Source organism: Erinaceus europaeus, chromosome X (genome assembly GCF_950295315.1).
Source record: "Erinaceus europaeus chromosome X, mEriEur2.1, whole genome shotgun sequence".
Lineage (NCBI taxonomy): Eukaryota > Metazoa > Chordata > Mammalia > Eulipotyphla > Erinaceidae > Erinaceus > Erinaceus europaeus.
Window position 1 is genome coordinate 71,276,797 of NC_080185.1, and position 26,999 is coordinate 71,303,795.

General features: G+C 41.6%; 1 protein-coding gene across 1 annotated transcript; it reads right to left on the minus strand.

The window, feature by feature from the left end:
* On the minus strand, positions 1-26,999 carry PGK1 (phosphoglycerate kinase 1). Its single transcript, XM_007534343.3, has 11 exons — positions 26,835-26,999; positions 21,337-21,387; positions 16,552-16,707; positions 16,299-16,443; positions 11,069-11,172; positions 10,154-10,273; positions 5,661-5,775; positions 5,228-5,407; positions 1,547-1,724; positions 1,208-1,306; positions 1-443 (listed from the first exon to the last, which is right to left on the minus strand). The coding sequence occupies exons 1-11, from the start codon at positions 26,897-26,899 to the stop codon at positions 403-405; spliced, it is 1,254 nt and encodes a 417-aa protein (XP_007534405.1). The 5' UTR covers positions 26,900-26,999; the 3' UTR covers positions 1-402.

Here is a 26,999-nt window from a genome sequence, read left to right on the forward strand (position 1 = left end):
TTCCGATTTCAATGGATAGTTTTATTATTTAACAGGTAACCAAGTTGGTATTTCTTACTCCGTTCAATTGTAATTTAACCTTGTTTCCATGCTAAGTAGATAAAACTGATCAGAATAAGCCACTATAAAAACACACAGCCACAGCTCACTTTAAGACAGGCAAAATATTAACACACGCAATCTAGGAGGCACAATGTCACTAATACTTTCAAATGGGATCTTTAATGTTGACAAATCCAAAATGCAGTAAAAAGATGAGCTGAGATGTGTGCAAATGTTTAAGGTTACTTGTGCTGCATCTCTTGACATGGGGGTGGGGATTGTAGCTAGTGCCATGTAGAGACGTGGAAAGCTCTAAGCTGACCTTGGGGTCGTGCACAGGAACAAAAAGGCAAGAAAATACTAAACACTGCTGAGAGCATCCACCCCAGGAAGGACTTTACCTGTTTTTGAGAAAACACAACATAGACAACATTACTATAGGACCCACAATGACAGATCTCTCCCTCTTCTAACTTCACAAGAACAAGTTAACCTTTCTTAGGATCCATGGCCAGTAGTTGGGTAACATGAATTAAGGTCCCAAGTCTAGTCAAGTATAAACTCTTCGAAAACAAGTCTTACCTGCAACTCCCCACCTCAAATGGAAGATAGCTTTATTATTTTTTTTATTTTATTCATTATGAGAAAGATAGGAGGAGAGAAAAAGAACCAGACCTCACTCTGGCACATGTGCAGCCAGGGATCGAACTCGGGACCTCATACTTGAGATTCCAAAGCTTTATCACTGCGCCACCTCCTGGACCACGATAGCCTTATTTTTAAGTTCCTCCATTTGGGGGCCAGACAGTGGCACACCTGGTTTAGTGCACATGTTACAGTGCACAGGGACTAGAGTTCAAGTCCCTGGTCCCCACCTGGAGGGGGGAAGCTTCCCAAGTGGGATGCGGGTGTCTGTTTCTTTCCTTCTCTATCTCCCACTTCCCTCTCAATTCCTCCCTATCTCTTTCTAATAATAAATAAATTAAAATAATTTTTTAAAAGTTCATCCATTTGTATTTCCCAACTAATAATGACGGCTAATGACAAAACTACCTTTTACACACCATTCTACACACCTCTCACTGCAAAACCCCCTTCCTTCCCACAGAGAACCTTAAACACACAGAGAGAGAAAGAGAGAGAGAGAGAGAGAGAACCACCTTACCTTCCAGGAGTTCTAAACTGGCTCCACCTCCAGTGCTCACATGGCTGACTTTATCCTCAGTGTTCCATTTGGCACAGCAAGTGGCAGTATCTCCACCCCCTGTTGAATGAAAGCCAAGGGAGAAAAATAAGGGTTGTCATCAGACCACAAGACTGTATGATGCTCTCAAGCCCCAAAGATAACTGATTAATTATAAAAACTCCATCTCATTAAGAGGCTTAACCATGAATTATATGACCATTTAGTTCTCAACATTCATCCAGTGTCCATAAGCCTAGGAAAATTAACCACTCTCTACTTTTCACTGATGAGAATTCTGCTTTATATGGAACACCTTACCTATAATGGTAATGCAACCCCTGGAAGTGGCATTTACCACCTCATCCATGAGGGCTTTGGTTCCACGAGCAAATGCATCCCATTCAAATACACCAACAGGTCCATTCCACACAATCTGCTTAGCCCGAGAGACAGCTTCAGCGTATTTCTTGCTGCTCTCAGGACCACAGTCCAAGCCCTAAAGGGTAAAGTTAAAAAGAAAGGATGAACTACAAAAAGCCAGTTGGAGGAACAGCTATCATCTTCACAAAGACCAGAATTCAATGTTTGTTCAAGAAACAAAAATTACTCAGTCTCCTGTCCATGCCTTTTTATGGAAAATCAAGCCTTAAGGAAAACCTTTATGGCATAGTAATTTGTGGAAACATTTTTGGTTGTCACAAATGTGTTTGTAGGGGAGAAGGGGTGCTACTGGCAACTAATGGCCAAGAATGCCCTGTACATCCTATAGGTAAATAGCTCTCCCTAACATAAACAACCTGAGATGTCAAAGTGCCAAAGTTGAAAAAAAGACTAGACCAATGGCCCTCAAACTTTGGTGTGCGTCAGAATCATCAGGAAGACTTCTTCAGGCACAAACTGCTGGACACCAATATCAAAGTTTCTGACTCAGTAGATTTGCAGTAAGGTCCAGGAATTTGTTTTATTACTTTTTTTTTTTAACCTGAGCACTGCTCAGCTCTGACTTATGGTGGTATGGGGGATTGAACCTAGGATTTTGGAGCCCCAGGCATGAGAGTCTTTCTACATAACCTGTTGGTATGCTTCTGGATTCTGCTTGTGAAGTCTTCTGTTTTATCATCACATTGGGTTCGCTTGTGTTGCTTGCTATGTGTTCTGTTTGCACGTCCACTGTTGGCTGGGCAACCCCCTGCCTCCGGGATATTGGTTTGGTCTTTCCCCCCCTTCCCCCCCACCCCACCCCCGCCTCTGGGACATTTGGTTTAGTCATCGCTGATTGCACTTCATCCTTCTCCCCGCCCCCTATAGTATGTATTTCCCTGTTCCTGACTCTTCCGTTGGAGGAGAGAGATGGAGGACAGAATTGGGTTGTGATTAGAAGAGATTAGTTTTTTGAACTACTCCCCCACTCGTAAATAAAGATTGAACTGCGTTCTCAGCTCAGCCATGAGTCTCTGGCCGTCTCTGTCTCCCGCCCGCGAAGCCAGCCCAGCAAAAACAACAATAACCATTATGCTATCTACCCTCTCAGGTCCAGGAATTTGCATTTTAAAAAATTGTATTTATTTTTTTATATTTATTTATTTATTTATTTATTCCCTTTTGTTGTCCTTGTTTTTTATTGTTGTAGTTATTGTTATTCATGTCGTTGTTGTACAGGACAGAGAGAAATGGAGAGAGGAGGGGAAGGCAGAGAGGGGGAGAGAAAGATAAGACGCCTGCAGACCTGCTTCACGGCCTGAGAAGTGACTCCCCTGCAGGTGAGGAGCTGGGGGTTAGAACCGGGGTCCTTAAGGCGGTCCTTGCAGCTTAGCCCCACATGCGATTTCTTCGCTGCGCTATCGCCCGACTCCCTGTATTTTTCTTTTCTTATTCCTTTTGTTGCCCTTGTTGTTTTGTTGTTGTAGTTATTATTGATGTCATTGTTGTTGGATAGGACAGAGAGAAATGGAGAGAGGAGGGGAAGACAGAGAGGGAGAGAGAAAGACAGACACCTGCAGACCTGCTTCACTGCCTGTGAAGTGACTCCCCTGCAGGTGGGGAGCCGAGGGCTCGAACCGGGATCCTTCCGCTGGTCCTTGTGCTTAACGCCACCTGCGCTTAACCCGCTGCGCTACCGCCCGACTCCCCCGACTCCCTGTATTTTTTTTAAAGATTTTTAAAAATATTTATTTTGGATAGAGACGGAAACCGAGAGGGAATGGAGGAGAAAGAAGACACCTGCAGTACTGCTTTGTGTGTGTGTGTGTGTGTGTGTGTGTCCCACCCCACATATGGCGGCTGAAAGCTTGAACTCAGATCTTTGCACACTGTAATACGTGTGTTCAACTAGGTGTGCCACCACGTAGCCGACGATTTTGCAATTTTAAACATATTACAAAAGCATGTTGATGCTACAGCTCTTGGGATGACACTCTGGGAGACTTGAGTAAACACGCCAAACAGAAGAGTGAGAGATAACATAATGGCTATGCCTAAGGTTCCAACATCCCAGGTTCAATCTCCTGCACCACCATAAGCCAAAACTGGGCACTGGTCCAGAAAAAAAGGAAGGATCGAAGGGAGGGAAAAGGAGGGAGAGTGGTACGCCTGGTTGAGTGCATATTACCAAGGACCCAGGGTTCAAGCTCCCGTTCCCGCTCCCCACCTGCAGGGGAGAAGCTTCCTGAGCAGTGAACTGGTCTGCAGATGTCTATCTTTCGCTATCCCTCTTATCCCTTATTTTATTCCCTTTTGTTGTCCTTGTTTTACTGTTGTAGTTATTTTTGTTGTCATTGTTGTTGGATAGGAAAGAGAGAGGAGAAGACAGAGAGGGGTAAAGAGACAGACACCCACAGACCTCCTTCACTGCTTCTCCCCTTGCAGGTGGGGAGCTGGGGGCTCGAACTGAGATCCTTATGACGGTCCTTGTGCTTTGCGCCATGTGCGCTTAACCCGCTGCGCTACCGCCGACACCCACCTTAGTATTTTAATAGTAAAGAAAGATTTCTTAAAAGGTTTCTTGTAACATCCCAAACTATGAAAGTACATAGCACATGCCCAGAACATAAATACTTAATATACATCTAATAGATGTATATTAAGTAAACAAAAATAGACCTGCCCATACATTACTAATGAAGACAGCAGCAATCCAACACCACTGCTTTCCCCTATGCTTTCTCCCCCAAGGAAAGCCTCACAGAACAGTCGAGGCCTTCTCTGACAGAGGTCTGTAGAGATTCTTTTAAAAGGCCTGCTGTTTTGTTGTTGCTTTTTTGTTTGTTTAAATTTATTTATTTTATGAGAAAGAAGGAGAGAGAATCAGAGCATCACTCTGCAATGCAACACCAGGGATCAAACTCAGGGCATTTAACGCTTTATCCACTGTGCCACGTCCCAGGCCACTTAAAATGATGAATGGGGTGAGTCGGGCGGTAGCACAGCAGGTTAAAGCACATGGCAAAGCACAAGGACCCGAGTAAGGATCCCGGTTCAAGCCCCTGGCTCCCCACCTGCAGAGACGTTGCTTCACAGGCAGTGAAGCAGGTGTCTTTCTCTCCCCCTCACTGTCTTCCCCTCCTCTCTCCATTTCTCTGTCCTATCCAATAATGACAACATCAATAACAATAACTACAATAATAAAACAAGGTCAATAAAACAAGGGAATAAATATAAAAAATAGGGAGTCGGGCTGTAGCACAGCGGGTTAAGCACAGGTGGCGCTAAGCACAAGGACCCGCATAAGGATCCTGGTTCAAGCCCTGACTCCCCACCTGCAGGGGTGTTGCTTCACAAGCGGTGAAACAGGTCTGCAGGTGTCTATCTTTCTCTCCCTCTCTCTGTCTTCCCCCTCCCCTCTCCATTTCTCTCTGTCCTATCCAACAATGACAACAATAATAACTACAACAATAAAACAAGGGCAACAAAAGGGAATATAATAAATAAATATAAAAAATAATTAATCAATACCAAATATTTTGTGTTCACTCATACTACTATGTACCCAAAGTGACTCACCATCCAACCAGCAGGTATACCAGAAGCTACAACAGCTTGACCAGTCTTGGCATTCTCATCAAACTTGTCAGCAATGACAAAGTCAACAGGCAAGGTAATCTTCACACCATTCTTCTCAGCTTTGGACATCAGGTCTTTGACAATCTTGGCTCCCTCTTCATCAAACAAGGAAGTGCCAATCTACACAGGATAGCCAAGATAATGAATATCAGCTACTATACCAAGAACATGATTACCTCACAAAGTGCACTGGAACAATATACAGTATAAAAGAACAATGGAAAGGCAAAAGAAGGAAAAAAACATGCCAAAAATAAAAAATGGTAGAGCTTTTAGTGCTCATATCAGGTGATTTCTCTCTTTTTTTTAATTACATAATCTATCTTTTATCATGAGAGAGCTATTTTATATTCACTCGGTAATGGTTTCCTACCTCCATGTTGTTCAGCACCTTAAGGAAGGTAAAAGCCATTCCACCACCAATAATCATCTCATTGACTTTGTCCAACATATTATTGATCAGCTGGATCTTATCTGCAACTTTAGCTCTAGAAAGAAAAATATGAGTCATCACCAAAAGATCAATAGATTAAGGAAATGAATCTACACAGTCTGAGTTATCAAGGCACGGGAACAGAAAAAAAATGTATTGCTTAACTTCGTGCTATTAACCAAAAGTCCAAATCATTTCTAAGAAATCCTTGTAAGGTTTGTCTCAAAACCATTAAGTACTCAGAAGACCTACCTACTCTTGTCTAAAGAAAGCCTAAGTTTTAGGGCTGGAAGATAGCTTAATGGTTATGAAAAAAAGACTTGCATGCTTGAGGCCCTAGATACCCCAGGTTTAATCCCCAGTACCACCATAAGCCAGAGTTGAGCAGTGCTCTTCTATGGAGGAGATGGAAGAGGAGGAAAAAAGCCCAGGTTTTAAATAGGATCATGTTGCCCCGTTTCTGCCTCTCCCCCAACCCCATGCAGTCAAAAGGTCAAAAATAGATCACAGAGTGGATATTGTTAATGATGTCTGAATAAAACTAATTATAGGGGGCTGGTTATGCAAGACTTTCATGCCTGAGGTTCTAAGGTCCCAAGTTTAGTCTCCAGCACCAACATAAGAGCTGAGCAATGTGCTAGTCTCTCTTTCTGTCTCTCATTAAAATGAATAAATAAAATATAAGACTAATTATGAGACCCACTGAGTCCACATAGAACTGTCCTAACTCTAGAACAGGAATCATATTATACACCAAGTAAATGGATACGGGGGGGGAGGATAATAGTCAGTGGAAGAGACATTTGATCTACTGACATTTATTATTCCACTGGACCACTTAATTCAGCACATTTATTGAGCAGCTTTCCATGACAAGTGCTGTTCCAGTTCACTGAGAAACATCAGTGGGGGGTTGGGGCCAGGTGGTGACGCACCTGGTTGAGCACCCGCATTGCAGTACACAAGGACCAGGGTTCAAGTCCCTGGTCCCCACCTGCAAGGGGAAATCTTTGCATAGTGAAGTAGTGTTGCAGGTGTCTCTCTGCCTCTCTCCTCTCTCTCTCTTTTTTAAAGATTTTTATTTATTCATGAAGATAAAGAGAGAGAGAGAGACAGAGAGAACCAGACATCACTTTGGTACATGTGCTGCCGGGAATTGAACTCAGGACCTCATACTTGAGAATCCAATGCTTTATCCACAACGCCACCTCCCAACCACCCTATCTCCTTCTCTTTCACCCCATTCTCTCTTGTTTTCTGGCTGTTTCTATCAAACAAAATAAAGATAATAAAAAACATTTTTTAGAAACAGAAACATCAATGGGCAAAATAAATATCCCTACCACTTTGGATATATATATATATTAACCAGAGCACTGCCCAGCTCTGGTTTATGGCAGTGTGGGGGATTGAACCTGGGACTTGAGAGCCTCAGGCATGAAAGTCTCTTTGCATAACCATTATGCTATACCCCCACCCTGGAGTTTATATTCTAATGAGGGAAATAAAACAAAACATACAAATAGCTTTCAGCTCCCTGTGAGAGAAAAAATAAAAGATCCAAATAAAAACAAACTCACATGAAGAATAACCTTTTAAATCTCTCATATAATAATTTTCCTTCTATAAACATTCCCATATATCTAAGTCAGACTGTAGTGAATAAATCTCCTTGGGCCTGCTTCCATTTTTATTCAATAAATAAGATAATGTCTACCCAGTAAGAGATACCCTAAACCCTATGACAGAATTTGTGAAATGGAGATTCAAAATGAATAGGTGGCAAAATGATCCCTATTTTATTTTATGGGATAGGGCATGCACCTTATGCAAGAAGCTCTAGGTTCAAGCCCTGACACTGAGAAAAGCTCCACATAGTCTCTATTTATATACACCTAAAATTAAAAGAATGAAAATAAGGTAGCCTGAAAGCAGTGGGACTGCACATACTATTGGAAAAGACTGGTGATCCAGGAGGTGATACAGTGGATAAAGCACTGAATTCACAACCGTGAGATCCAGAGTTCAATCCCTGGCAGCACATGTACCAAAGCTGATTCTTTCTCTCCTCCTATCTTTCTCATGAATAAATAAATTATTTAAAAAAAATAAAAATAGGGAGTCGGGCAGTAGCGCAGCAGGTTAAGCGCAGGTGGCACAAAGTGCAAGGACCGGCTTAAGGATCCCGGTTCAAGACACCAGCTCCCCACCTGCAGGGGAGTCGCTTCACAAGCAGTGAAGCAGGTCTGCAGGTGTCTATCTTTCTCTCCTCCTCTCTGTCTTCCCCTCCTCTCTCCATTTCTCTCTGTCCTATCCAACAACAATGACATCAATAACAACAACAATAAAAAACAAGTGCAACAAAAGGGAATAAATAAACAAGTAAAAGGAAAAAAGAAATAAAAGAAGGAAAGGGAAAAAAGGGGACTTGGCCTCTTCTTAAAAGTGGGTGATATTCTACAGTTTAAATACCTCGGGGCTTTTTTTAATCCACCAGAAGGGGAAAAATAAAAATAACTAACAACTAAATACAGTGCATAGGACTTTAACCATCCAGTCATGAAAAGAAACACAAGGCGGGTAACAAAATTGCTAAATTGGTTGGTATAATATTGGGGTTATTATTTTTATCAAAAATATCCTTATCAACCACACGATTATGTTTAGGCTTTCTTTAAAATACTCCAAAGGGCTGGGGCAGTAATTCAGCAGTAGAGAATATGCCTCACATGCATGAGGCTGTGGGTTCAATCCCTAGCACTGCATTAAAGAGTAGTGATCTGATCTCTCTCATAAGATTTTTTTTCTCAAAATACTTCTGATGTTCAAGTATTAGTAAAGAGATGAAAGAGTTTGATTAAAAGATATGTCAGTTGTTGAAACAATGTAATGAATTGACCCAGAAGATGGCATAGTAGATTAACTGTTGGACCCTCCCCTCAAGCATGAGTTTGATCCTGGGATTCACCTATGCCAGAGTGATGCTCTGGTTTTCTCTCCTCCCACAATCTATCATAATTTTTTAATTTTTCCCCCTTTTGTTGCCCTTGTTGTTTATCATCATTATTGTTATTATTGCTATTGTTGTCACTGTTGTTGAATAGGACATAGAGAAATGGAGAGAGGAGGGGAAGACAGAAAGGGGAAGACCTTTCTGGACCAACTTTTTCAGACTGAGAGAAAGGGTAAAACATATCACTACAGTTTACATCCACGCGGTAGGTGCTGGGCTTGAACTTGGGTCATGCCCATGGTAAAGCAAGTACACTATCTGGGTGAGCTATTCTGACAACTGGTTTTTGTTGTGTTAGTGTGTTTGTTGTGTTGTTGTGTTAGTGATTTTCTCAACTTCCCCAAAAGAGTTATTTCAGGTTAAAAGCTAACCATGACTACTAGGTATCATTTACTCTTAACATTTCAAATAACACAGCTCAAAAATTATTTTCCAGGAAGGAAAGATCAGAATCTGACCTTTATAACCCAGACCACAAGAGGGGCAACTTTCAAGATAGTTATTAAAACCTGTACCCAACTGAATTATTTTTAGAAAGCTAATCTGGGCTCATTAAACCTTAAGAGCAGCTATGTTGCCTGAAACTGATACCCAATTCCAGAGTCAGCTTTCATAGGGAAATGCTGAGTGCAAGAAACTTTTAATCATAAGGAGATTGCTACACCTAGAAGCCATGCCAAATCCCAGCTCCCTGCCCTTATTCTTTCACCTAAAATTTAATTACCTAACCTCTTAATCAACATTTCTGGAACGTCTATATTTAACTAGACCACTAGAATTAGAATATCACTATCCACATAGTACCTTTCACCATAGGAGAAAAATATAAAAGATAAAGTATTTGCCTGAAGAAATGAGTTTCAATAATATATTCAACCTATATGAAGGTGTCCATACTACACATTAGCTATCTATCTAGAAGGCTCAAGTGTTTCAAAAATTGGTAATTAGTATTATGAGTGCCTATGGCTGACCTTTCTCTAACCATTTTCTTCCCTCCCTAACCCATCTTTTAACCCTTATTTTGGGATTCCATTAAGTTTTCAGTCAGTTGAAAGTGGGGAGAATTATCAGTATGAGGCTGAAGGGAAATCAGAGGATTTCCCTAGCTTCCTCCCCTGCTAGATTACTATCCCTACATATTGCTTGACCAATGTTATTGTCAGAAATCCTTCTTAAACAACTATCATCTCTTAATTCTGATAAACATTTTCTTCCTCTGGCCCATCAGTATGAGGGATAGTGATGGTTGTTACTAGTTTCAGGTTACTGTGCTGTCCCTTTTGGGTTTCCCTAAAGCCTACCCACACTTGTGTAGACAGTCCCTTTATATTCCCCCTCTGTACCCTCCGTTATCCACTAAGTTATAGCATACTACCAGGCAAATACATAAAGAATGATCTTGAAGAGTTCTTCATACCCGCCTAGGATGGCCAAAAAGGGTCGCTCTGGGCTCTCCAAGGCCTTGGCAAAGTAATTTAACTCCTTCTTCATCAAAAATCCCCCAGCCTTCTGTGGTAAATTGACTCCCACCATAGAGCTAGAAAAGATCAGAGACATTAAGAGTTCACTTAATCTCTACCAATTCGTCCAGTCTCCTCATTGAAATAGTTTCTAAGATTCCAGGAGAAAATGGCTTTTACCCCACAACTGCAACAAAAATAAAGTACGACCGATTTTTCACTAATAATTCAAGGTGAATGGGGAACAAGTAAAAAGCAACAACCGCGGGGCTGGGGAGGTAGCATTAGCATATCAGTTACACAAAATACTTCCATCCTATCTGGCAGAGCACACATTACCATTTACAAAGACCCAGGTTAGTCCCTGCCTACGGGGGGGGGGGGGGGGGGGGGACGGGGACGACACAGGGCAGAAGAAGCTTTACAAACAGTGGATAGGTGTCTATCCTCTCTGTCTCTCTCCTTTCTTTCACCCTCTAGCAAAAAAGGAAAAAATAAAAGCCTCCATGGGCTTAAATTACTATAAGGGAAAATGTATATTTAAAATATATTATATATCAGGAGTTTTGAGTTATTTTTCACCATTAAAGTTATATGCATACAAAAAATATATCTACAATGACAGCAATAACAGTAATGATAAACAATGGCGCCATGTGTGCTTAACCCACTAAGCTACCACCCGGTCCCCTATATCTTATATTTTTTTTATGTATAAGGGTCACTATAGTAGTTGGTACTTCCCACTACATAAAGAAGCTTGGGCAGGGAGGCAATCACAATATGATACAGAAAGCTCAAAAAGCAATCCAGAGCTTGGGTGATCAGAGTATTAGTACTTCCAATTTGACACTGAAGAAGATAGTTGATACCTGTGGGCTCGATGAGCAGTGCCAAAAGCATCATTAACATAGACATCACCTAGCTTGGAAAGTGATGCTCGGAAAGCTTCTATCTTGGCTGGCTCAGCTTTAACCTGCAGACAAAAAGAAACAGAAAATAATAAAACTGTAAAAAAATTTCATACTGGGCCGGGGAGACAACATAATGATTATACAAAAGACTTTAATGCCTCAGTTTTTGAGATCTCAGGTTCAATTCCCAGCACCACTACAAAGCAGAGTTGAGCAGTGCTCGTTAAAAATAAATAAGATAAAGCTATCAGGGGAGGGGATGGGATACGGAGGAGGTCTGGTGGTAGGCACTGTGCGAAGTTGTACCCTTCTTATCCTATGGTTTTGTCAATGTTTCCTTTCTGTAAATAAAAAATTTTTTTTAATTAAACAGCCTTCAAAAAACAATAAATACATAAGATACTTTAAAAATATTTTAAACCAAGTGCTATCTCTATAGACACTTAGTTGGTAGATAACAATTCAGCAATTCAGATTTGGACATCAGAAACAGGAGCTCTTCTTTCTGTTGTAGTTATTATTGTCATTATTGTTGGATAGGACAGAGAGAAATGGAGAGAGGAGGGGAAGACAGAGAGAGGGAGAGAAAGACACCTGCAGACCTGCTTCACCACCTGTGAAGTGACTCCCCTGCATGTGGGGAGCCGGGGGCTGGAACCTGCAGATGGGGACTGGGGGCTCAAAGATGGGTCCTTGTGCATTGTAACATATGCATTCAACCAGGTGCGCCACCACCCAGCCCTGATAATCAAAATCTTGTTCTAGGAGCTAGGGAGAAATGTATGGGTTGTGGCAGTTAAGTTAATGTGATATAGAAGTTAAGCCATGGTTCAAGATCATCTTCCATTTGAAATTTGAGAGAAGGTAAAGGAGAGAAGAAATAAGTAGACAGGGGAGTCGGGCTGTAACGCAGCGGGTTAAGCGCAGGTGGCGCAAAGCACAAGGACCGGCGTAAGGATCCCGGTTCAAGTCCCCAGCTACCCACCTGCAGGGGAGTCACTTCACAAGAGGTGAAGCAGGTCTGCAGGTGTCTTATCTCCCTCTCTGTCATCCTCTCCTCTCTCCATTTCTTTCTGTCCTATCTAACAACAATGACAGCAATAATAACAACAATAATAACTACAACAATAAAACAAGGGCAACAAAAGGGAAAATAAAAATAAATATTTAATAAAAAAAAAAGTCCAGGCCTTTCAATCCTGTCTACTTATTTCTTCTCTCCTTTACCTTCTCTCAAATTTCAAATGGAAGATGATCTTGAACCATGGCTTAACTTCTATATCACATTAACTTAACTGCCACAACCCATACATTTCTCCCTAGCTCCTAGAACAAGATTTTGATTATCAGGGCCGGGTGGTGGCGCACCTGGTTGAATGCATATGTTACAATGCACAAGGACCCATCTTTGAGCCCCCAGTCCCCATCTGCAGGGGTAAAGCTTCACAAGTAGTGAAGCAGTGTTGCAGCTGTCCGTCTTTCTCTTTCTCTATTACTTCCTTCCCTCTTGATTTCTGGCTGTCTATTATATTATTATTATTATTATTATTATCTTTATTTATTCACTGGATAGACAGCCAGAAATTGAGAGGGGAGGGGAAGGCAGAGAGGGGAGAGACCTGAAGCACTGCTAAGCTTTCCCCCTGCAGGTGGGGACTGGGGGATCCAAGTCTTTGTGCTTTGTAACATGTATGCTCAACCTGGTGTACCACCACCCAGCCCCTAAAATATTTATTTATTTATTTATTTATTATTCGATAGGCACAGAGAAATTGAGGCGAGCGGGAAAGAGAGACACACCTGCAGCACTGCTTCACCACTCATAAAACATTCCCCCTGCAAGTGAGGACCTGGGGCTTGAACCTGTGTCCTTTTACACTGTAGTATGAGCACTTAACCAGGTGTGCCACCACCTGGACCTCTCTGTCTCTATAAATATTTTTTAAAAATGATTCTGATTATCCTTCCCTTCCTTATCTTGACTTATTTTCTCATTTTAACATATTCTCCTTATAAAATTTAGGATTAGGGGGTCGGGCGGTGGTGCAGTGGGTTAAGCGCACGTGGCGCAAAGCGCAGGGACCGGCGTAAGGATCCCGGTTCGAGCCCCCGGCTCCCCACCTGCAGGGGAGTCGCTTCACGGGCGGTGAAGCAGGTCTGCAGGTGTCTATCTTTCTCTCCCCCTCTCTCTCTGTCAAAATTTCATGGACAGAGTAACTTGCCAAAGGTTGTACATTGAGCTAGTATAAAACATAGATCAGGAGTTGGGTGGTAGCACAGCGGATTAAGCGCAGGTGGCGCAAAGTCCAAGAACCAGCGTGAGGAACCTGGTTCGAGCCCCCAGCTTCCCACCTGCAGGGGAGTCGCTTCATAAGCAGTGAAGCAGGTCAACAAAGCAATGTCAACAATGGCAATAATAACGGCAACGAGGCTGCAACTAGGGCAACAAAAAGGGGAAAAAATGGCCTCCAGGAGCGGTGGATTCATGGTGCAGGCACCGAGCCCAGCAATAACCCTGGAGGGAAAATAAAATAAAATTAAATTAAAATTAAAAAAATTTAGGATTACTTTTTATCCAAGCTGCTGGCTACTAAGCCTCTCTGTGAAGGGAAATGCATGTCTATTGCTCATGACAGCAATAAAGGCAGGCCAGGACAGAGAAGGCAGGTGGAAACATAACAAAAAAGAACCTAAGCAACATTTTATATTAATAGGAGGATGCATTTTTATATTCCCTCATGGAAGTATGGTATCTGAGAAAACAAATATACTTCCACAAAAAAAAAAAAAAAAAGAGAGAGGAACAAAAATAGTAATAAATAGCATTTTACGATGTCACCTCACTGGAGACTCCTCCCAAAGCAGACAGAAAGCAGAGTAACAGGATGAGCAGAGCAGAGTCTCTGGCAGGAGACTAAGCAAAATATGTACTTGAAGCAAATCAGATGAAGGGGAATATGGTACAAAAGAGTACACAGCAAAAATTAGGTATTCTTTGTAGTCACTGCCCACTCCCTATATATAAGGGAGGAACCTGTCACACAAAAAGGTATTCTTCTAATGACTCAAAGAATGCAGAGATACTAATGCCAAAATTAAATGTCATAGAGCCCCCATAATCTCACTAGAATGGAATAAAATCTGCCACTAGTGACTGGTACATGTAGTAAAGAAAACACTGCCAGGGGTCAGGCGGTAGCGCAAGGACTGGTGTAAGGATCCCGGTTCAAGCCCCCAGCTCCCCACCTGCAGGGGAGTCACTTCACAGGCGGTGAAGCAGGTCTGCAGGTGTCTATCTTTCCCGCTCTCTGTCTTCCCCTCCTCTCTCGATTTCTCTCTGTCCTATCCAACAACGAGCGACATCAACAATAACAATAACTACAACAAGGCTACAACAACAGGGCAAACAAAGGGGGAAAAAAAGGCCTCCAAGTGCAGTGGATTCATGGTGCAGGCACCTAGCCCCAGCAATAACCCTGGGCAAAAAAAGAAAAAAAGAAAGAAAAAAAGAAAACACTGCCTATATATCAGGAGATCTAAGTTTTAGATCTATGTTTTTTAAAAATATGTATTTATGTACTCCCTTTTGTTGCCCTTGTTTTCTTGTTGTAGTTATTAATGTTGTTACTGATGTCGTTGTTGTTGGATAGGACAGAGAGAAATGGAGAGAGGAGGGGAAGACACAGAGGGGGAGAGAAAGACAGACACCTGCAGACCTGCTTCACTGCTTATGAAGCGACTCCCCTGCAGGTGGGAAGCTGGGGGCTCGAACCAGGTTCCTCACGCTGGTTCTTGGACTTTGCGCCACCTGCGCTTAATCCGCTGTGCTACCACCCAACTCCTGATCTATGTTTTATACTAGCTCAATGTACAACCTTTGGCAAGTTACTCTGTCCATGAAATTTTGATTTTACCTTCTACCTAAAAGATAAGATAACCCCTCTATTTAAGAATTGTTCCACTAGGGAAAGATAGAAACAGGTTGGGGGTATGGACAACCTGTTCATACTTATGTCCAGCAGAGAAGCAACTACAGAAGCCAGAACTCCCACCTTCTGCACCCCATAAAGATCTTTGGTCCATACTCCCAGAGGGAGGGCTAAGTGTTAGGGGACGATGACCAGAGGGTTCTGAACTCCAATCCCAACAGGACCCAAAGAGAGAAGAGGGGAAAAGGAAAAATGGAAGGACACTCAGAAATAGTAGGTGTTACTTAGAAAGGAAAAGAATGCAAGATCATAGGGGGAAAAAAGGCAAATACATGTAAATATAGACAGATGGTTATAAAAGTATAAGAATTGTTGAAGGATAAATTGTCCAAGATAAAATGCTGAACCCTCAAGCATGAGATCCGAGTTCTTGGCAGTGCATGGACAAGACTGATACTCTGGCTCTCATTTCTCTCATTAATGAGTAAATAAAATCTTTATATATTTTTTAATTTTTTTTTCCTCCAGGGTTATTGCTGGGCTTGGTGCCTGCACCATGAATCCACCGCTCCTGGAGGCCATTTTTTCCCCCTTTTGTTGCCCTTATTGTTGTAGCCTCGTTGTGGTTATTATTATTGCCATTGTTGATGTTGTTCGTTGTTGGATAGGACAGAGAGAAATGGAGAGAAGAGGGGAAGACAGAGAGGGGGAGATAAAGATAGACACCTGCAGACCTGCTTCGCCACCCGTGAAGCGACTCCCCTGCAGGTGGGGACTCGAACCGGGATCCTTACGCCGGTCCTTGCGCTTTGTGCCACATGCGCTTAACCCACTGCGCCACCCAACACCCGACCCCCATTTTTTAATTTTTTAAAATATTTATTTATTTATTCCTTTTTGTTGCCTTTGTTGTTTTATTGTTGTAGTTATTATTGACATCGTCATTGTTGGATAGGACAGAGAGAAACGGGGAGAGATGGGGAAGACAGAGAAGGGGAGAGAAAGACCTGAAGATCTGCTGCACCACCTGTGAAGAGATTGTGAAGAGACTCAAACCGGGATTCTTACTCTGGTCCTTGCACTTTGCGCCACCTGTGCTTAACCCGCTGTGCTACTGCCCGACTCCTAGATCTTGCATTTTTAAGTACTTATTACACTTCAATAAAAAGGTGTCTCAGGAAAAATGAACATAAGCTTTCTCTATTCTTCTATCACTTTCTCTTACAGTTCCAGTGTTCCACTGAAATGACAGATCCTACCTTGTTCCCAGAAGAATCTTTCCCCTTCCCTTCTTCCTCCACATGAAAGCGGAGGTTCTCCAGCAGTATGACAGATCCAGCAGCAGGATCAGCACAAGCTTTCTCCACTTCTGGGCCTACACAGTCATTCAAGAACAAAATATCCCTGGAGAGAATACAAGATAGGGATGCTTGAGCAGTCTAAAAGTTAAAAGGGCATGACTGATAACATCTCACGCCACAGAAACTATCAGGGCCCAATTCTGGCACTTACTTGCCCAGCAGAGATTTGAGTTCTACAGCAACTGGTCCCAAGGAGTACTTGTCAGGCATAGGGACACCATCAGGTCGGCCTAGGTGGCTCATAAGAACAACTGACTTGGCACCATTGTCCAAGCAGAATTTGATGCTTGGGATGGCTGCCTTGATCCTATAATGAAAAAAAGACAAGAGATCGTGAACAATTACTCCCAGGAATTAGTGGACATTTTTGTTTATAGTTCTTTTTTTTTTTCATTTGTTTTTTTTCTCCAGAGCACTGTTCAGCTCTGGCTTATGGTGGTGCTGGGGATTGAACCTGGGACTTTGGAGCTTCAGGCATGAAAGACACTTGAATAACCATTATGCTATTATTTCCTTAGCACTATCAACAGTCTTATGAAACAAACAAAAATCTCTTGTTCAAATTCCTTCAGTTCCACTATAGCAACTCACTGATGTTCTCTAGATCACAGTCAAAGACAAAAGTTAATTGCAATATCACCACCTAGAATTATACAGTCTCATATTTAGCCCCTTGTACAAAACAGCACCACAATCTAAAGCTGGTATCTTTAAAAGTACATGCTTGCAATGTTGGTCCCCAGCTGGTATCTTGGAAATGGCTTTCAAAGTAGACCCTCAATTCTCTGAGGTTCATTTACTATCCTTAAACTGTCTGAATAAATGAGGTGATTTGTCCTGAATACCTGCTTCCTTCTAACAGACTAACTGTGTGTGGTACTTGTTAGGTATAGAGTACCTAGATCACCAGCTGCCAGCTCAACAATGAAAATCTTGGGGCCTAAATCTCTAATAGGTTCCCTAAGCAAGAAAGATAGGAACACAATTAATTTCTGCATTTTTCACTGCAGAATAAAGGAGCATAATCAGTGTGTTCCATCTTGGAAAGGAGAAAGCACCATAGCCCCTAGAAATATTTCTCCAGCTAGATAAGATCAAGAGACTGGCTCACTTAATTATGGCCTTTTTGGACACTACAACACCATCATTCCATTATCTGGGGTCCTAGTTACAGAATCCTTGGATTCCCACATAGATATAATAGGCCTAGACCTCTAGATTCCTCTCTACACCATCTCTGGTCACTTCCATCAAGAACATCTTCATAAGTGCTCTTGTGGGCCGCACCAGGAAACTTGTCCTCAATATAAAGCAGCAATAGTAGGGACATTGGCCCCCCTCTCCAAAGGGAGGTTGAGTCAGCCTACTCTACCACTCAAGGAAGACTGGTCCTGAAATGAGTACAGCCTACAATGTTCCCAGCTGTGGCCATGAACTGCAACCTCAGATCAACAAGGACTCAGAGGTTTCAGACTCCTGTGCTAAATACGAATATATATATGAATACATACATATATACATATATATACACACACACATATATATATATATATCTTTCCAAAACAGCTTACACTACTTAACAGATGTAAAAACTCACTTAGTACCAAAAGAGCATACCCTATACCATGTGCACATTCCTGTGTTCAAACCCCAATACTACATGCACGCATAATACTGAGGGAAGCTTACATGGATGGTGGAGTAGTATTATGGTATCTCCCTCTGTTTCTACCTAACTGAAGTTTTTAAAAGAATGAAAAAACTGGCCTGGGAGTGGTAGTCATGCATGTGTGAAGCCCCCAAATCATAAAAGGAGGGAAAAACTCATTAATACCAAATGAAAACAACTTTATTATATAAAGTTTGCCCACTGAAATCAATGGTTGGTGGGGGTTGGGCGGTAGCACAGCGGGTCAAGTGCTCGTGGTGCAAATCACAAGGACTGGTGCAAGGATCCTGGTTTGAGCCCCCAGCTCCCGAACTGCGGGAGGCGAGGGTGTCACTTCACAAGTGGTGAAGCAGGTCTGCAGGTGTCTGTCTTTCTCCCCCTCCCCCGTCTTCCCCTCCTCTCTCCATTTCTCTGTGCTATCCAACAACAATGACATCAATAGCAACAATAATAATAACCACAGAAATGATAAAACAATAAGGGCAACAAAAGGAAAAAAAACCTCCAGGAGCAGTCGATTCCTAGTGCAGGCACTGGGCCCCAGCAATAACCCTGGAGGCAAAAAAAAAAAAAATTAAATAAAAAAAGAAAGACAGAGTTCTGGTGGTGAGAATTGTGTGGAGTTGTACCCCTCTTATCCTATGGTTTAGTCAATGTTTCCTTTTTATAAGTAAAAAATAAAAACATAAAAAAGAAATCAACGGTTCAGGGATATCCCTTTATCAGTAGGTTGTATTATTTTTAATACTTCATTTGGTTATCAACCCATGGATTTCTGAAAATAAACAACCATAAAATATTGTGCTAGTAATGGTTCCTCTGTTCATCCTGTAGAAAATATTGAAAATCAAGGATTATAGATGACTTATACAAAGACCTATTATTGTGATGTAATATATTGTTTTTTATGCATTTTTATTTTTATTTTGTCAGAATGACATGCTCAGTCTGTGACCAGATCAAAAATGTTCTGGGTCTAGAGCTGCACTCTCCAGTGCGGTAAGCACACACCTGTTAAATATAAAAATATAAGCTAAATCTTAGTCTTAATAAAACAAAAGATAAATGTCTCTGACTAGTATTTTGACTACATATCGAAATACTTATGAGGTAAACTGAGCAAAATGTATTATCAAAATCACATTCACCTCTTTAATTTTTTAATGTGTCAGGTAGAATTTTTTTCTTTATTGGAGGATTAATGGTTTACGGTCAACAGTAAAATACAGTCAACAGTTTGTACATGTGTAACATAGAGTAGTTTATACATGTGTAACATTTGTTTTCCACATAACAGACCTCCTCTAGGTCTGTCATCATGTTCCTGGACCTGAGGTTCCCCCCTCAGGTCTTTTACTTTGGTGTAATACACCAACTCCAGTCCAAGTTCTGCTGATTTCCCTTCTGTTCTTATTTTTCAAATTCTGCCTATGAGTGAGATCATCCCATATTCATCCTTCTCTTTCTGACTTATCTCACTTAACATGATTCTTTCAAGCTCCATCCAAGATGAGGTGAAGGAAGTGAAATCACCATTTTTTTTATAGCTGAGTAGTAGTCTAGAACTTACTCAGCCACTCATCTGTTGTTGGACACCTAGATTGCTTTCAGGTTTTGGCTATTACAAATTGTGCTGCAAATACCAGACACAAATCTTTTTGGATGGGTGTTTTTGATTCCCTAGGATATATCCCCAGGACAGGAATTCCAGGGTCATAGGAAAGGTCCATTTCTAACCTTCTGAGAGTTCTTCACACTGCTCTCCACAGGGGTTGGACCTATTGACATTTCCACCAGCAGTGCATGAGGGCTCCTTTGTCCCCACAATCTCTCTAGCACTTGTTGCTGTTATCTTTTCTGATGCATGACATTCTCACAAGAGTGAAGTGGTATCTCATTGTCTTTATTTGCATTTCTCTCAGCTAGAAATTTTTAATTGCATGTAGTTCTATTAGCTATATCAGTAGAAAGCAACTTTCCAGGTCAAGTCCATCACTTAAATTTTAAAATAAAAACCATTTTCAATTTAGTCAAAAGCAACAGTTGTACCACCAGTTAAAATGTTTACCCCTGAATCTAGGTGCAAAGACATTTGAAGCAGCCTAAATTGTCTAAAATATTACTTCTAAAATTCTCTCCTTACATCAAAATTCTCAAAAAATGTTGATTTTATCTGACCATCTGGAAAAAGGAGCTTGTAAAACTACATACAAGTCTTATAATTCATATTTTAAAATCTTTATCTTGCACAGCTCTTTTTATGTTTTATTTATTATTGTATAAAGACAGATAGAAATTGAGAGGGGAAGGGAAGATAGAGAGGAAGAAAGACACCTACAGCCCTGCTTCACCACTTGTGACGCTTTCCCCCTGCAGGTGGGGGCTGGGGGCTTAACGCTGGGTCCTTGCACATTGTAATGTGTGCGCTTAACCAGGTGTGCCACAGCCTGGCCCCTATCCTGCACAGCTCTTTATTTTGCTATTTAAAGTGCATAACCCCAGGGCGGGGGAGACAGCATAATGGTAATGCAAACAGACTCTCATGCCTGAGGCTCCTAAGTCCCAGGTTCAATCCCCCGCACCATAAGCCAGAGCTGAGCAGTGCTCTGGTATTTCTCTCTGTGTGTGTATTTCTCTCACTCTCTGCATCTCTCTCAAAAATAAAATTAATAAAAAAATAAAAAATAATAATAAAGTGCATAACCCCAAACTCCTCAAAACTGAAAAAAGATGCACTAAAGGGATCAATCACTGTGTTAGGATGTTGTTGCTTTTTTAAAAAAGTTTTTTTTAATACTTTATTTATTTTATTTTTGAGAGAGATGCAGAGAAAGACACAGAAACACCAGAACACTGCACAGCTCTGGCTTATTGTGGTGGTGTGTGGGGGGGGAGAATTCAGAGCCCCAGGCATAAGAGTCTCTTCACATAATCATTATGCTATCTACCGCCCTGCCTCCAGATGTTGTTTTTCTAACTTCTATATTCTCATGTGAAAGCAGACCACAGGGCAGGCTGATAGAAGACCAATATTCAAAGCTTTCCCTCTGCAGGTGGGTACCAGGGGCTTGAACCGGGGTCCTTGTGTATTGTAACATGTGCACTCAACCAGGTGCACCACCATAGAAGACCAATATTATATGGCTTGCCAGGATTACTAGGGTTACATTGCTACAGTTCTACAGCAAAAAAAGGAACACCATTTCATCCAACACACGACATCCATGCACATGTTAAACCTAATACAATGTTTGATAGGAAACTTACCTCTGGTTGTTTGTTATCTGGTTGTTCTTCATAGGAACATTGAAGTCCACCCTATCAAAAAAAACGTACTGGGTTCAGAGCTTTGATCAATTTATAGTTCTCTCAATGATTAGGAGAAATAGTTTCAACTTCAACTTTGTTAAATATTCGAAACCAGTGTAAAATGTTCTTATAGAAAAAATTAATTACGAGATAGGATAGACTTCCTTGCTAACACTATCAATAAATAATTATCTTATAATATACAAATGTATTTAAAAAACAACTTAAGGGCAGGGGTAGATAGAATAATGGTTATGCAAAGAGACTCTCATGCCTGAGGCTCCAAAGTCCCAGGTTCAATCCCCTGCACCGCCATAAGCCAGAGCTGAGCAGTGCTCTGGTTAAAAATAAATAAATAAATAAAAAACAATTTAAGCTTTCACAATGTTATGTGCTAATTACATTTCAATTAAAGTATATATGTAGCGATTTATAATGTACCTTGATTATGCTTTTAATTCCTAAAAAATATTATTCTCAGTTATTCTCATGTAATTATTATTCAAGTAATTTTGGCAAGTTTATAAACAAACTGGAAGTTCAAAATTCACCTTGAATATAATCAGCAAAATTAGGAGTCAAGATAGTTTGTTAGCTATGGGAAGAATCTGTCAAGACAATTTTAAGTGAAGTCTTTATTTGTAGAATAGTTGACAGTATCTACCTACCTTATACTTATTGTGAGAACTAAACTGAGTTGACAATCTGTTAAGTGTTTAGAAGAGTACTCGGTACACGGTAAGTAACATAAAAGTGGTAGCTATTTTATGTTAATACTTCTCCTAAACATAATCCTGTTAACTAAGAGGCAGATCAACCATTACTAGAAACAGCATTAAGTACTAAGTACTAAGTACAGGGAAGGTATGACCTACTCAAGGACTGCTGCTACATGTATTACAAGTCTTTCAAAGACTAAATAAAGCTTGGGGGATGGGGGGGATTACAAAACCCTATACCCAGTAAGGAGATAAACCATTCACCATACTCCTAAATTTGTAGTCCAATCTGTCTTAGCAAAAAGCAACCTTTCTAAAGGTAGGTGAGAGGAATAATTACATATTCACACATTTTAATTGCACAAAATCTGCAAAAATACAGTATACTTCTGAACAAAGAAATACTGTTTAACTTCAGATTACTTGATTCTGATCCTAAGTACCTTTAAATATCCTGAACATGATCCTTGCCAGCCATAAAGGGCATTTCAAAGGGAGTGGAAAGAGTGGAATATCTCATTACCAAAGATTCATACCCTCCCCGCAGCCTCCCAGAAGGTCCATAGTCAAAAGGTCTACTGGCAAGAAACCACTACTAGGGGGGCCGGGCGTTCTGCAAAAAAAAAAAAAAAAAAGAAACCACTACTAGTTCTTACGGAGCGAAACTTTTTAAAGCATGCACTCAGGAATCTCTCTCATCTAGTTAAGCTGCCATGTCATAGCTTGCTGTTAAAACTCTGCTAGCTGGCTGTGGATTACCTAACCTCATCATTTCTAGACTCTCAGCAGCTGTTCAGTTTCTCCTCTGAAGGCTCAACAACAACAAAAAAAATACTCTTGGCTATATACTGCACTTGTTAAATCTGTACTTGTAAAATCTGTACCTCCTATCTTCCCCAAATATGTCCAAATTTTACCTCAGATATAAAGTGAAATATCACTACACACCTATCAGGATGTCTGAAATGAAAAAATGATAGCAACCCCAAATGCTGGTAGGAATGAAGAGAATGAAGTCACTCATACACTGCTAGTGCATGAGTGTACCACTTGTGTTTCTAATATAGCAGAAACATTGATTTAGGGCGGGGGTAGGTAGCATAATGGTTATGCAAACAGACTCTCAAGCATGAGGCTCTGTCAAGTCCCAGGTTCAATCCCCTGCACCACCATAAGCCAGACCTGAGCAGTGCTCTGGTAAAAAAAAAAAAGAAAGAAAAGAACCATTGATTTAGTTGGAATGAAAATAAGTTATAAACCTGAAATCTCAGGAGTCCAGTTCCATTAAAAGCTCTGAAGGGAACCACGCCCGCCATTGCTTCCCTGTCTCTAAGTAGAAAATTAAAGTTTGGGGATTTTTGTTGACCACAGCTCTGCTCAGTTCTGGCCTATGGTGTTGCTGGGAACTGAACCTCAGGAATGAAAATCTGTTGCATGAGCCACCGTGCTAGTAACTCCCCAACCTGAAAATGAGGGGTTTTATAGCTCTCATAGAGATTTTGCTCCCTCTACTCCAGTCTGTCCTCTCTTCTTTTTCCACACCTAGGAAGATGCTAATAAGTCAGAACATGTTAACAAAAACAGTGAGGTTAAAGAGAGCGAGGAGGGAGGGAGATGTGAGCAAAATTACAAAAGGAGGGGAGCAAGCAAAACGGAAATGATTCAAAGTCAGCAAACAGGCAGGACTGAAAAGTAAGACAGAAGATGACATTGCAAAAATAAGCAGGAAGCTTACTCATAGGGCTGTAAAATCAACTGGAGTCCAATTAAAAAAAAAACTGAGGTGGAACTTGTTAATCAACTAGTCCCAGATTTCTGGCCATCTAAAGTACCCTAAACAAATCAACTTCTTTTGGCACTTCAAATCAGGTACCAAAAGACTGCAAATATCCAAAGCTCTCTTTTCAAAGATCAGTGTTAAGACTCACTACTCTGGAGGTTTCCTTTGCAAAAACACTACCAGAAACCACCATATAAAAGCATTTAGAACAAAAAGAAATTGGAGGGTAGGGGTAGAAGGCATAATGATTATGCAAACAGACTCTTATGCCAGAGTCTTTGAAGTTCCAGGTTCAGTACCCCCTCCCCCCAGCCAGCTAAGCAATGCTCTGGTTGAAAGAGAGAAAGAAAGAAAGAGAAAGAGAGAGAGAGAGAGAAAGAAAGAAAGAAAGGAAGGAAGGAAGGAAGGAAGGAAGGAAGGAAGGAAGGGAACCTGGAGCTGGCAATGACTGCCAAGGCTTTTTTCCAAAGAGTAATACAGTATGATTCTTACTTCAAAAAGAATAAATTACTTCCTATCCAAGTAAACAGAATTTCTGAATTATTAATTGCAATTTTCAGCAATAGAAGATCTATATAAATCTGTCCTTGGCTTTGGAGTATTTAGAGGATCTGACTGGCAGCCAAGGAGACCCAAATTCTAGTCCTGGATCTAACACCAACTTGCAAGCTCAGTGACCTTGAACAGGTCATTTTGCACTAGTAAAATAGGATTAGTCAATCATTTCAAATCTCAAGATTAAAGTGTTAAAAGAAACTGTGATGGTCATGTATACAGTTCAGCAGTAGACCACATCCTGAGGCCCCAGATTCCATCACCTGCACCGAAAATGCGAGAGTTGAGCTGTGTAGACTTGATCTATAACTCATAAAAATAAAGTAAAAATCTTGAGAATGGGATCCTTGAGAGTCAGAATTATCATCATACATGAGATCTCTCCCTGTCTGTCTCTTGGTCTGGAAGAAAATGCCACCCAGAGTCAGGTGGTAGCGCAGCAGGTTAAGCGCACGTGGCGCGGAAGTGCAAGGACCGGCTAAAGAATCCCAATTCTGAGGCTGTAGTACAGCGGGTTAAGCGCACGTGGCACTAAGCGCAAGGACCGGTGTAAGAATCCCTGTTTGAGGACCCGGCTCCCCACCTACAGGGGAGTCTCTTCACAAGCGGTAAAGCAGGTCTATAGGTGTGTCTTTCTCTCTCCCTGTCTTCCCCTCCTCTCTCCATTTCTCTGTCCTATCCAACAACAACGATATCAATAACAATAATATATAATAATATATATTTTATAAAATAAAAAAAAAGCCACCCGGAGTGATTTCAGAGCAGTTTTCCAACATGGGGGAGGGCCCTGACCCAAGTGATTAACTTTGAGCTCTTGAGCAAAAAAATTACATATGAGGTCAAAAGGCAGAAAAGATAAGCACTTCCGCTATAATCCCTTTCCCAGGCAGCCTAATCAATTACTCAAACCAATGGGGCAGAAGGTATGATTAACAAGGACTAAAAGCCAAGACTGTAATTTCAGAAAGTAATCAATATGATGCCCCATCCCTAATCTTTCACCTGGTATATGCCTCTGAAAAGGTCATCTTCAAGGACAATGGAGATACAAGGAAACAATTTAAACATAAAAGGTACCACATGCCAGTTGTTTATGCGTCCTGTTTTCCATGGGATTCATGGCCTTCCCTTAAGATTATCTGCAGGGAGGCCAGGAGGTGGCGCAGTAGATAAAGCAAATTGTTAGGATCGAAAGCATGAGGACCCCTTGAAAGCATGAATTTGATCCCCAGCATCACATGTGCCAGAGAGATACTTTTCGGTTCTCTGTCTCTGTCTCTTTCTCTCTCTCTCTCACACATACGCACACACACAACTTATCAGTTTTATGCCCCACCCCAAGCGCACCACGCTGGGATTCCATCAAGATGTAAGAAGTATATCTTAGAGCACAGTTCAGCTCTGATTTACGGCTGTGGGGGTGGGGGGACTGAACTGGGACTTTGGAGCCTCAGGCATGAGATTCTCTTTGCATAACCTTTATACTCTCTACCCCCCAGAAGTTAAGTCTGTCAATGACATACTGAACTGTACCCACACAATTCACTTCTGGAATGCAGAAATTCCACAAAAACCAAAATGAAAACAAATGTAGAAGCTCCATAAACCATACTAGAAATGTTGGCAGCCGAGTCAGAAATAGGAGCAAGAAACTCAAGTGATGGGAAATCCTTTCCACATCTAATCTGCTTCTCTAGGCAACTGTAGGGGTGAGCCTGGATAACAGCAATGATGAGCAATCAGTTCTTCTCTACCACTCCTCAGAATGTGTCAGTCCTAGTGTAAACCCCATGGCGTAGAGTGCAATGAATTGGTAATGGAAGCCAGTTACGTAAGCTCTACATGGCCTACTTCCAAGAGGCCCGACCACTCAAAGGATTGATAAGTTGGACTGAACATCAAAATCAAATTTCCCCCACAAAGACTTACTTTTGTAAAGGGAACCTTTAAAATGTGGGCGGTTTCTTTCCTGTCTGGGATGGTCTAGGTTGATGTGAGAAGGGAAAGTAGCCAAATGACCTTTCAAGGTCTCTTCGTTGGGGCCTAGGGATCTCCCCAGTAAGTATTAGGTCCCACCTCTCCAACTGGGAGTTGAAGGCGCCGGAACCGCATCTCAGAAACAGGGCTAAGGGCAAAATGAGCTCCAACAATATGAGCCCTTAATCTATGGATCAACCCAAAGGGCCAAATGTGGTTCTCTGTCTGGGCAGGGGGCATTTGACTAGGAACCCTCAAACCCTACCAAAGCATCACCCACATGTGTGGGCAACCTTGCCCTGCAAGCCGGGGGCTCTAGGTGCCCAGCGGGGGCCTAATGCAAAGTTGGGCGGACAGGAAAATTACTCGGCACCAGCGTGCAGCAATGCCCCGAGGACTCATGGGCAGACCTGCAGAATTACCTCATGATGACCCTCTTCCCCTTTACGTCCAGCTTATCCAGAGTTAGCTTGTTGGAAAGCGACATCTTAGCAATATGACCGTCACGAGAGGCCGAGGATTCAGACGGCGGCGAGGTAAAAATCAGGCAGGCTGGACGCGTGCAGCCTAGCTAGTTCCTCGCCCGC

What these genes read in the sequence shown, in the direction of transcription:
- PGK1 (XM_007534343.3), bottom strand. Translation starts at nt 26,899, where the DNA reads ATGTCGCTTTCCAACAAGCTAACTCTGGATAAGCTGGACGTAAAGGGG. An exon ending in CTCAAATCTCTGCTGGGCAA is followed by an intron (nt 16,444 to 16,551) that starts GTAAGTGCCAGA and finishes TATTCTCTCCAG; the next exon opens with GGATATTTTGTTCTTGAATG. An exon ending in GGGTTGCATTACCATTATAG is followed by an intron (nt 1,307 to 1,546) that starts GTAAGGTGTTCC and finishes TTCATTCAACAG; the next exon opens with GGGGTGGAGATACTGCCACT.